Consider the following 13,082-nt stretch of genomic DNA (forward strand, 5'->3'; position numbering starts at 1 on the left):
GGGTGCAGCAGCACCCCTAGTTCCAGCACCTGTGATGGTTTGTAGAGCTGCGTGTCATCAACATGCTGAAGGTACCTTTTCTCATGTTCCTTCACTAATGATCCCAGTGGCCTCACTACCATGAACAGAGGAGTAGCCAGATAGATCCCTGTGGAACCCTACGTGAGAGTTTTTGGGGCAGAACAACACTTGCTTTCTGGAATCACACACACAAAGGAACAGTGCTACTCAAGCAACTTAAGCCACTCCTTGAGGGTCATGAACCTATCAACCATATCTTGTGATCAGTGGTGGCAAAGATTACCAACACACCCAAAAAAATCAGCATGGACAGTTGATCGTCTTCTGTCATTAGTCAACACATCCAGTGTAGTTTTGTCCCCTATTCATGGGCCTTAAGCCTGACTGAGGAAATCTGAGAGCTCCAAAAACTGCCAGAGTTCCCCTACTACAACCTTCTCCATGATGTTTCCCAAAAAGGGAGATAAAAACAGGTCAATAACTGGCAACATTGTCAGTGTTGAAGTGGCATACTTCAGGTACCATCTTCATGCGCTAAACTACTCAAGAGATTAGTGACCAGGAAAATTCACCCTGGGTCTTCCTACCACTTTAACAAATTTGAAGGAATTTTAAAGCCCTTTTTCTGATGTATGCACTGTATTCTCTCACCATGAAAAATAGTTTATAATAGAAATGGGAGCAAAAATGTAAAAACCTGCACAATCTTGAGTACCGTTTAAAAATCGTATTAAGCTTAACTAGATTGTTCCTTTCAGGCCCCTCCTTCCATCTTTTCTGGGCCTAGCTGCTACTGCGCTTTCAAAAGGGCTGTTGTTTGTGGCCAGCTGGGCCACTTCCTATGCTTGATTGTTTCTGTTACATGCTTTTAAAGCCTGCAGCTTTTTATTGAAATATAATTTAAAGCATTTGGGAAAAATTATATTTGCTCTTTTTTAAAAAGTGTTTATATAGTTGATTTAATTATTTATATGTAAATGAGCCAATCTTGCAATAAGAATATCCAGGTTCACAAGGTGCGCAGTGCTGATTCATAACTGAAAGCATCAGGATCATTTTCTCCAGTTAGATTTTCACAGATTTTAAGATCAGAAGGGATCATTAGAACGTCTAGTTTGATCTCCTGCATAGTACAGGCCATAGAATTTGATCCAATTATGCCTGTATTGAGCCCAATCACTTGTGTATGACTAAAGCGTATCTTCCAGAAAGACATCCAATCTTCATTTGAAGACTTCAAGAGATTTTGAACTGGTGAGGCTACATTTGAGAAACCGAGTAGTTCATTTTGGGGATTTGTGCACACATACACCTATTGCATATGTGCAACCCTGACCTCTGTGCAAACATAGTGCATTGTACACATGGAAGTTGGGCATTCACACTTGAAAATTTTACATAAGAACATAAGAATGGCCATACTGGGTCAGACCAAAGGTCCATCCAGCCCAGTATCCTGTCTTCCGACAGTGGCCAATGCCAGGTGCCCCAGACAGAGTGAACCTAACAGGTAATGATCAAGTGATCACTCTCCTGCCATCCATCTCCACTCTCTGACAAAGAGGCTAGAGACACCATTCCTTACCCATCCTGGCTAATCGCCATTAATGGACTTAGCCTCCATTAATTTATTTAGTTCTCTTTTAAACCTTGTTATAGTTTTGGCCTTCACAAACTCCTCAGGCAAGGAGTTCCACAGATTGACTGTGCACTGTGTGACGAAGAACTTCCTTTTATTTGTTTTAAACCTGCTGCCAATTAACTATTACTTAATTAATTAATTAGCTGTAGTCTTTTGTATTCTCTCAAATGCAGAAGTTAATCTTATTAAATTTTACATACATTTTTAGTAAGGTGTGAGTAACAGAAACAAATACCAATGTCCATGATACTGTTCATATTGCCCTGTCAGCAGCACTACTGGATTTCTGTTCAATCTTAATCTCTTCCCTTTTCCAAGTACAGTACTAGCTATGTTTGTGGCTCAGTACCACTGTGATAAGCATTAAATTGAAAAATATAGAGGTGGGGTGTAATGCTTTTTCTGGCACAGTGCTACATCTGAATATAGTGTCACAGGCTCCTTCACATTAATGAATTGCTCATACTTGTTATAACTCAGAAGCACTTTTACATCTGCTGATGATGTCTGTAGTCATATACAGTGTCTTTCTAGCAGGGAGTTACTGAAATCAGCAACAATCTAAGACGCACAAACCATCTCATAAACACCATAATTCTCCTCCTAGCTTTTTCTGTCCCTGAGTTCCATCTTGACAGACTTTGCCAGATTCACTTTCTCAGCCTCCAGGTATAGAAAGATAAGTACATCAGCTTGTTAAACTCCTCTTATCATGCTGCTTTGTCTGGGATTTTTTTGGATGTGCTCTTGACTTTTTATTTCATCTTATAAGGTATAGGTTAGAGAACCATTTGCTAGAGAATGTTTTTTGAGCTAATGTGAACACTAGCTGTTTGGAATAAATTTAGTAGATGATAAATCCAATAATAGAGCAGGTATGGATGTTCTGTGTGTTTATAATAGTTCTTATCTGTATTTCATTGCAGACCTCAAAGGAGGACCTTTTACAGGCTGATTTTGAAGGGGCTTTAAAATTCTTCAGAGTTCAGCTGCCAAAGAGGTACAGAGCAGAAGAGAACGCTAGAAGACTAATGGAACAGGCCTGCAACATTAAGGTAAGAGTGGTCTTCACTATCTCTAATTCAGCCAAAGTGTATAGAGGGAAAGAGGCAGCAGAACATGGAAATAAAAGTGAAATTCTTACTATTTATATTTAAACAAAATAATGCGGCAGGCTTTTTTTCCTCAAAATCTGCTTTGAATAAAGCAACTAAGTAGAATAGGGAAATTGATTTATAGTTGGAAAAGTAAAGGTAGAGATGTCACTTAATTAGTTAATTTGTAAATAGTCAAAAGACTAAAAAGCTGGATGGTATGTCAGAGGCTCACACACCCATTTGTCAATTTGGGCTACCAGGTGTATTGCCTTTGGGGCTATTCATCTGCCAGGTATTGTTTTATACTGTAAATATTTTGGAGTAGAAGACAATCTTTCTTGCAGTTTACGCTTACCGAGACACTGGTCCTCTGTCCAAATGGTACCCTAGCCAAAGCCTTCTCTGCAAACAATGGGCTTCTTAGGAGCTCTGTACTAGGGTCGTGTTCTTGTAGTGATGGATGGCTAACCTGGGGAAACTCTCACAGTTCTTCCATAAGTCTATGCTAGGGGAAATAATGACTTTAAGTAGGTAAAATGGCAAGAGGATGTAGAGGTGGGATGTTGGGGGGGTGGTCTCTTTTTCGATCTGGCATTTTTCTTTTGGAATGATTATAGAAGTAGAGCTTAACCATGTGGTAGCAAATTTTGGTCCTAAATACAAAGGGGTATTCCTAACTCAAGTCTTGAGGCTTTTCTCTTAATTGGAACTGTGTAAGTAATGCTCAGCAAAATGGACTGAGAGTCTATCACCAGAAAGTATGATCTTCCCACTGGGAAAAAAAATTAGAAAATGAAGCTTTTATTTAATCACAGTGCACTACTGAGAACTAATTTCTTTCTGTTTTTCTAGTTTAATACTTTATTAGGCTAGTACTTTGTATGTATTAATATTAAACCACTTATCTCATGAAAGTGAGAGACTCTCAGCACTAGGGGTTGAGTCCAGTCTATAGAAGGCAAATACTATGAAAATTTTTCCAAACAATGCTGCCAATGCACCTCAGCCTTCATCTGCAACACCACTAACTCCAATTTACTTCTGCATTTGAACGAAGATTGACAGTTATTCTTCAAAGTGATTGCACATGTCCATTCCACTGTAGGTGAGTGTGCACTTAGTGAATGTTTGTCAGAGATTTTTTCGCTCAACAGAACCTGTCGGGGTGGCTCAGGTGATCTCTGCTGCTGTGCGCCATTGTGTGCAGGTATAAAAGGTGGAGCCACCCCCAACCCTTCTCAGTTCCTTCTAACTGCCCGTGACAATTGTTGGAATGGATTCAATCTTGCTACTGCAAGTTCTTCCCGCATTCCAGTGTAAATTATACCCATTTTCTTAGAAATAGTAGTTAGTTAGTTAGGGTTAGTTGTAAGTTTATGCAGTTTAGGATTGTATATCAACAGGCACTCCTAGGTCGGTATGATTTCACCTTGTGGAATAACATGTTGAAGTTTAAGGACAGGTTACGAGACAGCTGGAGGCAGGACTTAAATGTGATGGTGGACAAGGGCAAGCTGGTGGGCAGAACAACTCTTCAGGCTGGCTTGGATGCAGCTGACTCAGCAGCTGAAGTCATGGTGTCTGCCATATCTTATGAGAAGGTGTTTGTGGCCGCAGTCTTCTGGTCTCCCTCTAGAGGTTCAGGAGACCATCCAAGACCTCCCATTTGTAGGTCCTTTCCTTTTATCAGATAGGCTCCATAGCCTAAAGGATTTGAGACACTGAAGTTGCTTGGAAGTTACATGATGGTGATGAAAAGGAAGCAGTTCTGCCCACAGCAGATCCACAGATTTCCAGGCTTTATATCTCAGTCCCAAAAATTACAGGAGGTGACCACTGCCACCCTCCTCATCTGCAGACTTGGCTTCCCCCCATCTAGTGGCTTAGTCCAAATAAGTGTTGGTCACGGACAGACTACCTGTCCCCAGAGTGCCATCTGCTCCTACCCCTGCCCCCATTTGCCCAGTGTTTACCCTACTTCCTAAGTGCTTGGTCCCACATCATTTCAGTTCAGTGGGTCTTAAGCGTGGTGGATTTGGGATTCACCCACCAATTTGTTTCTTTTCCCTCTTCTCAATCCCCTTCTCCCTCTCTCTTCAGAGACCACTCTCAAGAGACCATTCTTCAACAGGAGGTCCAATCTCTTCTTCAAATGGAGGCAATAGAGGAAGTTACTCTCTTCCTCATGGGGAGGGGATTGTAATCCTGCTGTTTTCTTAGCCTGAAAGCAAAAGGTGGTCTCAGGCCTCTCTTAGATCTAAGAGAGTTAAACAAGTTCCTGAAGAAAATAAACTTTTGCCTGGTTACTCTAGCTTCCATTATTCCTTCCTTGGAGCAAGGGGACTGGTATGCTGACCTCAGCTTGAAAGATGCTTACTTCAGGTTTGACATACCTATATTCAGTCAGACCACGGTTCAAATCCTGGTTTGAATAATTTGAGGCTTGGTTTCTGCTGAGCTAAATAAATTGATTTCTATGCTGTTTACTTTGTATGCATTTTTCAGAGACCTTAAATACAGAAGTGCCTTAGCTCTGGGTTGGCATTATAGCGATTCGTATTGCACTTCTTGTAAGAGAAAGTGTTTGCCCATTTTCTTAAGCCCAAATTTCCCTCACCTTGCTCTTGTACAATTCATTGCATGCCAGCTGATTGTATTTCAGTGATTTTGTGTATATACCTAGTTTGTGAATTATTTTGGAATCATTCAGTGTAGAAGGTATAAGTATATTAATGATGATGTTATTAACTTACTGTGTCAGATATAGTTTTGTTGTTATTACTACCCAATCTGATGGCTACTGTGATTTTGGCTACATATGCTTAATAAGAGTCATTTTTTTTTTTTAACTTAGAATGGCTTTCACTCTATTTGGTAAATTAAATCTGTGCAGAGTATGGAATTCTCAGCATACTCATGCTGTGTCAATTTTTCTTCCAGTCAGTTCATTATTCTTTTAAAGGATTTTGCATTAAAATCTTTTGTCATTCATTGTTTTTGTCCTCCTGCAGCTTTTCTAGCTGAGTACCCGTTTGCTGGTATGCAGCCAAAGCTATTAGACTATTTTGAAGTTAAAAATTGTTACAAAGTTTTGCATCACACATAAATGCAATCCCCAAACTAGTAGAAATTACCAAAAAAGCACAGTGCAGTATATCTTCAAATTAATTATTCTTAGAATAGTTAATCCTAGTTTTAAAAAAAATAAATTTCAATAGAGTACAATTTTATTTTGTATATAAGAACATCTTTTATATCTGTTGGGATAGCAAACTGTATCTTTAAATGATTCACAACATTAATTAATACAAGATAATATTATGGTATACATTACAAGAAACAATGGTGTGTGGTGAATAGATGAAAGCAGTCTGCCAAAAGACCAATAACAGAGGGAAAGAGGAATTAGGAGGGATAAGCCAGGGAGAACAGATACGACCTGTGAAAAGGGGAGGGAGATCAAATGAAGCAGACGTGCGGAGGAATACTCTTCCAGATAGCAAGAGCTGCAGAAAGGAATGTTCTTTCATGAAAGGTAGCCATATTGTGCGGAGAAATGGAGCCCAATGCTAGTTTATCAAGGGAGGAGGAAACCAAGTCCGTGAGGTCGACTCTAGCAAGAGCATGGGGTCCTTTTAAAACAGGGAAGGGAATTTTGAACTAAATTCCAAAATGAATTGGAAGTCAGTTGAGTTGTTTGAGGGTGTGATGTGGACACAGTTGTTTATTATATGGATAAGAAGCCAGAAAGTAGAATTCTGCAATTTCTGAAATTTGAAGGGTGAGATAAAGGCACAACTTAGTTCAGCAGAGGTGGAATCAAGGCACTGTCCTACTTAGGCTATGTTGGAGGGAGGGGAAGGACAACTCAAGGTTAAGAATGATGCCGAGTTCATCGGCAGTGGAGAGAAATGGAATTAAATTAAAAGAAAAATGTCAATTTAGATTTAGTGTCACAGGCTGGCAGTGTGTGTGTGAAATACCCCACACCACCCTGTTAGAAGGTATTATTCCTGCGAAGGAATGTTAAGTGGGTTCTGCTGACTCTCTGAAGCAAGTGGTTCATTAGCTTACTCAAACATGAGAGGTGGGCGGGGATCTAGCAGTCCTGTTAAAGGAAGCCTAGGACCAGCCAAGCCTGGTGAAAAGATTTCAGCTGAACTTCACTTATTTCTTCTTTGAGAGATGGCACATGTGCATTCCACTCTTGGGGTTGGTGTGCCCAGCGTACGGCCGTCCGAAACTTTTTCTCTTAGCGGTACCCATTGGGCAGCTCGAGCTCCCCCCTGCTGCTGTGCACCACTGTTTGCAGTTATAAAAGGAAGAGCCGCCTCTAACCCCCTCAGTTCCTTTTTAGCACCCATAGCAGTCATTGGAACTCTGTTCAATACCAGAACAGCGCTCGCTCTCTCCGTCTCTCTCTCTCTGTAAATATAGTGTGTGTGTGTGTGTGTGTGTGTGTGTGTGTATGCATATGTGTGTGTGTGTGTGTATATAGTATATAGGATAGTGTGACAAAGTTCCTCCTCTATCTTGGTGGGTCCTGCGCTTATTGGCGAATTTTCTTGCCTCAGAGATTCACCATGTGGGTTGGGGAACAGCCCAGAGACCTTCCCCTCTGGGAGAACCCACAGTCCAGGTCAATTGGGAGGTTTGGGGGGAACCCGGGCCCGCCCTCTACTCCGGGTTCCAGCCCAGGGCCCTGTGGACTGCAGCTGTCTATAGTGCCTCCTGTAACAGCTGCATGACAGCTACAACTCCCTGGGCTACTTCCCCATGGCCTCCTCCAAACACCTTCCTTATTCTCACCACAGGACTTTCCTCCTGGTTCCTGATTACTCTAGTGCAGCCCCTGCTCTGGTCACTCAGGGAACAGAAAACTACTCATCCAGTGACCAGTATATTTGCCCTCTACCAGACTCCTGTACCCCACTGGTCTGGGTCTGTCACAATAGTTAGTAAGTTTTAGATGTGTTTAAACAAACAAAATGTTTCAGATTTGTTGTTTTCCCCATTAGGGTGGTTTCCTATTCACAAAACAAAGTTTCGTCACCAGGCTTCAAGCCATGCGCTTCTTGCTTGAGGCTGATGCTAGTGAGCAACCGCACACATAAAGGGCTGGTGTCAGATTTGCAGAGTTCAGGCCTACAACGAAGGAGGACAGAGAGGCTAGGCGGAAATTCCTGCTGATGGAGGTGGCGCTCAGTTCACTGTTGGAGCCGTCCTGATCTGACTCGATGCCAAATGCTGCAGCTTCAGTGAGAAACTTGCCTCCAGCTTTAGCAGAATCTCAGCACCATTCTCTCTCGCCTGTATCAAGGAAGAAATACAAAACTTCCAGTGAGACCCCAGCTAGGGGAAGGTCTCCACCCTCTAAATCTGTTATGAGTTGAGTACAATGCACCTGAAACCTAAGCATTCTTTCTCCAAATCGGTGCCTAAGTTGGCTCAGTCGGCTCTGGCACCACAAGGAGCACTGTCGAACCTGAAGCCAGAAGCAGCACCATCAACTTCTTCAGCACTGGAACAAGAGATCCTCTTGGTGCTGACTACATCAGAGGTATTTGTGGCAGCAGGAAATCTGCTCTGCTTGTTGGTGCTCGTATTTCCTTCCTTAAGGAGTCCGATCCCTTGGCACTGACGCCACATCCGCCATTGATTCAACTTCCGGTTTCACAGTTGCCTGCTTCTGGGACACACGGGCCCTCGGTACAATCCAAGAGGAAGCCTGCAAGGATTGCGGCGCACCCCCTATCACCAGGCTCTCAGCACCGGTCCCCAGACTGACTGGATCAACCCCATTATGGTCAGAAGAAGGGGAATCTTTGTCATTGGACTCTGAGGTAGGCTCTTACATCTCACAACCCTGCTCAAAGATCCTCTTTGTCAACTTACCACCGTGACTCTTCAGTAGGATCTACTGTGGGAATGTGGCCAGGACAGTGGGGCCCTGCCCTGTATCAGTGGCTGTTTTGGACCCTGGAGAGTTCCCCCAGCTTCCAAATCTTTCCCACACAGTGCATACTCAGTGCCTTCATCTAGGAGGGCAGAGTCTGCTCACTGAGTGGTTCAGTCCCCAGAGTCTGGTACCGAGCAGGTATTGAGCATCAAGAAGAGGTTCCACGACCTGAGCAAAAGCTGGTAGAAGAGATTCTACCACCTCCAGTCTTTCCCTCCTCTTTGCCCACTCCAGATGAGGCTGTTTCTTCCGGGACAACTCCACCCCAGCCTGATGATTTTAATGTTTATCAGAAGTTATTAAGGAGAGTGGCTGCAGACTGAGGTGTACAGGTTGAAGAGGTTAGAGAGTCCTCACTTTGCCTGCCTGACATTTTATCATCTGTGGCTCTCTTTCCAAGGTAGCTCTGCCAATTTATGAGGCAATACCAGAGCCTATGGCAGACTCCATCCTCTTTGCCTCCCACCACTACCAGGGCAGAAGGAAAGTACTATGTATCCTCCCAAGATTTTGAGTACCTTTATACTCACCCACTTCTGGGCTCATTAGTTGTCACAGCAGCTAATCAGAGTGATGGGGCACCAGGCTGCCACTTCCCCAAATCGAAACATGCTATGAGGTTGGACTTATTCATCAGAAAGATTTATTTGATGAGAATTTGCAGCTGCATATTGTTAACCAACAGGCTCTGTTGAGGCGGTGTGATTTTAATTTGTGGGACTCCATGAAAAAGTTCAGGGAGCTTCTCCCAGAGAAGACTAGGCAGGAGTTCTCTTCTTTGGTCAATGAGGGCAGATCAGTTGTGAGAACTATGTTGTAGGCGTGGCTGGACGCAGCAGATTCAGCAGCTAGAACCCTGGCTTCTGCAGCTGCCATACATAGATCATCCTGGTGGCAGTCTTCTGGCCTTCTTTGTGCAGTCCAGAATACTATCCAGGACTCGCCATTTAAGAGTCCTTCTGTAATTCCCGGACAAGGTTTAAAACAAATACAAGAAAGTTCTTCTTCATGCACCGCACAGTCAACTTGTGGAACTCCTTGCCTGAGGAGGTTGTGAAGGCTAGGACTATAACAGGGTTTAAAAGAGAACTGGATAAATTCATGGAGGTTAAGTCCATTAATGGCTATTAGCCAGGATGGGTAAGGAATGGTGTCCCTGGCCTCTGTTTGTCAGAGGATGGAGATGGATGGCAGGAGAAAGATCACTTGATCATTGCCTGTTAGGTCCACTCCCTCTGGGGCACCTGGCATTGGCCACTGTCAGTAGACAGGATACTGGGCTAGATGGACCTTTGGTCTGACCCGGTACGGCCATTCTTATGTTCTTATGTTATGACCACACAGACAGCAAGCTCCATGGACTTAAGGACACTAAAGCCACCTTGAAGTCCTTAGGTCAATAATATCTGCCCTGTCAGGAAGCTCTTTCAGCCCCAGCATATGCATCAATATTCCGTTCATCCGCCTCGACAAGGACCTGACAAAAAAGAGGTCCAGCGGTGATAGGTGTAGGCCTCCCCGTCCTGCTGTTTTGTACCAGCTCCAGGCCCTTCAAGACACCCAGGAAGTGCAAAGTGGTCATTTTGATGGGCCAGTCAAGGTCAACATGAGAATCTCCATCTCTCTAGACCCAAACACTCTCTTCTTCACAAGCCATCTGTCCCACTTCCACAGTGCTTGGTCCCCAGTTACTTCAGACCAGTGGATCTAGAGCACCGTGGAAGTGGGATATACTCTCCAGTTTGCTTCTACTCCTCCCTCCCCATCCCTCTTCAGGGTCCACTTTAACGAGAAACTCCTTATCCAGGAAGAACAATCGGTCCTTCGCTTACTAGCCATAGAGGAGGTTCCAGGTGGTTTCAGAGGGAAGGGATTTTATTCCTGATATTTCCTAATCCCAAAAGTGAAGGCGGGGGAGGGTGGATCTCAGACCAATTATAGACCTGAATCAACCTAACAGATTCTTAAAAAGATAAAGGCTCACATGGTCACCCTAGCTTCTATTATCCCTTCCCTGGATCCTGGGAACTGGTATGCCGCTCTCAACTTAAAAGATGTCTACTCCCATGTGGCAATCAATCCAGCTCAAAAGAAGTACCCCAGTTTCTGTTAAGTCAAAAGCATTACGAGTTCACTGTGTTGCCTTTCAGCCTGTGAGCAGCTCCCCGGGTCTTTACAAAAGTAATGGCAATAGTAGCGACATTCCTCCAAAGATTGGGAGTTCAGGTTTACCCCTGACAACTGGCTAGTCAGGGGCCAGTCCAGACTGCAAGTACATAACAGTGTTGCTCTGATTCAGTCAATGTTCAATGTTTAGGGACTGTTAATCAACACAGAAAAATCTTTCCTCTCCCTGGTCCAGAGGATATACGGTTCATAGGGGCAGTACTGGACTCATCTGAAGTGAGTGTCTTTCTTCCAGACTCCAGGTTTCAGGCCATCTGATCAATTGTTACATGTTTGACGGTTCACCCAGTCACAACAGCACAAAACTGTTGGAGGCTTCTAAGTCACATGACCTATTGCACCTACATGTACTCTTGCACCTGGTTCAATATGCCAGACTTTGCCTCAGAACTCTGCAGGGCTGGCTGTTATCAGCCTACTTGCCGAGCCGCCCTCAGTTAGACTTAGTGATAAGAGTGTCCTCCCAGGGCCTCACATAGATTGGTGGACAAACCCAGCCAATGTATGTGTAGGCATTCTGTTTGCCCGCCCACAACCGACTCTCACACTAGTGACAGATGCTTCTGCTGTGGGATGGGGAGCCAACCTGGGTTCTCTGCCGTGCCGACACAAGGTTAGTGGTCCTGAGAGGACTTAGCTTTTCACATCAGTGTCAGAGAACTGAAAGCTTTGAGACTGGCGTTCCAAAATATTTCTATTGCAGATCAGGGGAAACAGCCTGCTAGTCCTCACAGATAACGCGGCGGCAATGTTTTACCTCAACAAACATGGGAGAGCCTGCACTTCTCCACTCTGTCAGGAACTCGCTCTACTGTGGGAGCTCTGTATTGCCTATTCGATAAATCTAGAAGCATCTTATCTGCCAGGCATACAGAACAGCCTAGAAGACCACCTGAGCAGATTGTTTGAGTCACCACGAATGGTCTCTTTGCCCAGATGTGGCCAGATATATCTTCCATTTCCTTTTGAGAGAGACACTTAATGAACACTGTTCATAGAATTGTTACTCTACAGAGGACTTCAGAGCTACTTCTTCCTTAGGGCTGGTCTACACTATGGGGGGGGATCGATCCAAGATACGCAACTTCAGCTACACGAATAGCGTAGCTGAAGTCGAAGTATCTTGGATCGAATTACCTGAGGTCCACACGGCGCGCGATCGACGGCCGCGGCTCCCCCGTCGACTGCGCTACCGCTGCTCGCTCTGGTGGAATTCCGGAGTCGACAGTGAGCGCGTTTGGGGATCGATATATCGCGTCTTAACGAGACGCGATATATCGATCCCGGATAAATCGATTGCTTTCTTTGATTAAGACGTACCCTTAGTTTCTGCCAATCAAGGGCGAAAAGAGGATAGTTTAGAGACACTGCATGCTTTGCAGCTCCCGTTTATATCAGTTTTAGCCTTTCTCGTCAGAAATCATTGATAATTGTGTTAGGGCTGTTGGCCAAAGAAGTTAACTGTCAGCTAGGACAAGTTTCTCTCAGCTTTTGAGGAGAGAGGTAAGTAACCCATCCACTGAGATATTGTGTGATAGACCCAGATGGTTTTGATTTCATATGCCACAATGTATAAATGAGACTGGATACCCCTGATTTGGAAGATTTATACATGATATTTAAAAGCAATTATTTCCTTTCTTTGTAGCTGGTTGCTTCAGATGAGTAAGAGCAAGCATAGTTGTTTTTCAGACCGCATTGATATTTTAAGAACCTGTCATCGATTCTTGCCTGGAGCTATGACAGTGAGAAACGTGCTAGTGAGTGACATGACATTGTGGGCAACAGTGATGACATTTCTGAAACGAGAAATACTACATTAGCTGCCCCATTGTTACCAACACAGCCCCTTTATTTGCTGCTGTGTATGTCGTTAACACCCAGAGTCTGCCTCAGATTGTGCTACAGTTGTTCTCAGCCTCAGTGCCAAAATGGAAGTGGTTAATTCAACAAATACTTCGCAGGACAGATGCTTTGTTAGAACTCATGACAAATCTGTTACTCTCACTGAAGTATAGGAGATGGTCACTATCAAATTTATTTAATTTTTAGCAGTAGCAAACAACAGTTTCAGGATATTTCCTTTGAGATGCAAGTTCACTTTTGTTGAGATTCCCAAAATATTTCAGTGTTTTGTGCTTTTATTGGGCAAACACTAGGGGCTGTGGGAGAGCCA

General features: G+C 43.8%; 1 protein-coding gene across 1 annotated transcript in view; it reads left to right on the forward strand.

Annotated features, from left to right (window-relative positions):
- LOC113407525 (rab GTPase-activating protein 1-like) overlaps nucleotides 1–13,082 on the forward strand; it is a 536,766-nt gene that overhangs the window by 442,899 nt on the left and 80,785 nt on the right. Inside the window, 1 exon segment of the mRNA XM_026656123.1 lies at nucleotides 2,590–2,718. Within this exon segment, the coding sequence (XP_026511908.1) occupies nucleotides 2,590–2,718 (129 nt within the window).

This window comes from Terrapene carolina, unplaced genomic scaffold, assembly GCF_002925995.2.
Source record: "Terrapene carolina triunguis isolate 2854851 unplaced genomic scaffold, T_m_triunguis-2.0 Scaffold212, whole genome shotgun sequence".
NCBI classification, from domain to species: Eukaryota; Metazoa; Chordata; order Testudines; family Emydidae; genus Terrapene; species Terrapene triunguis.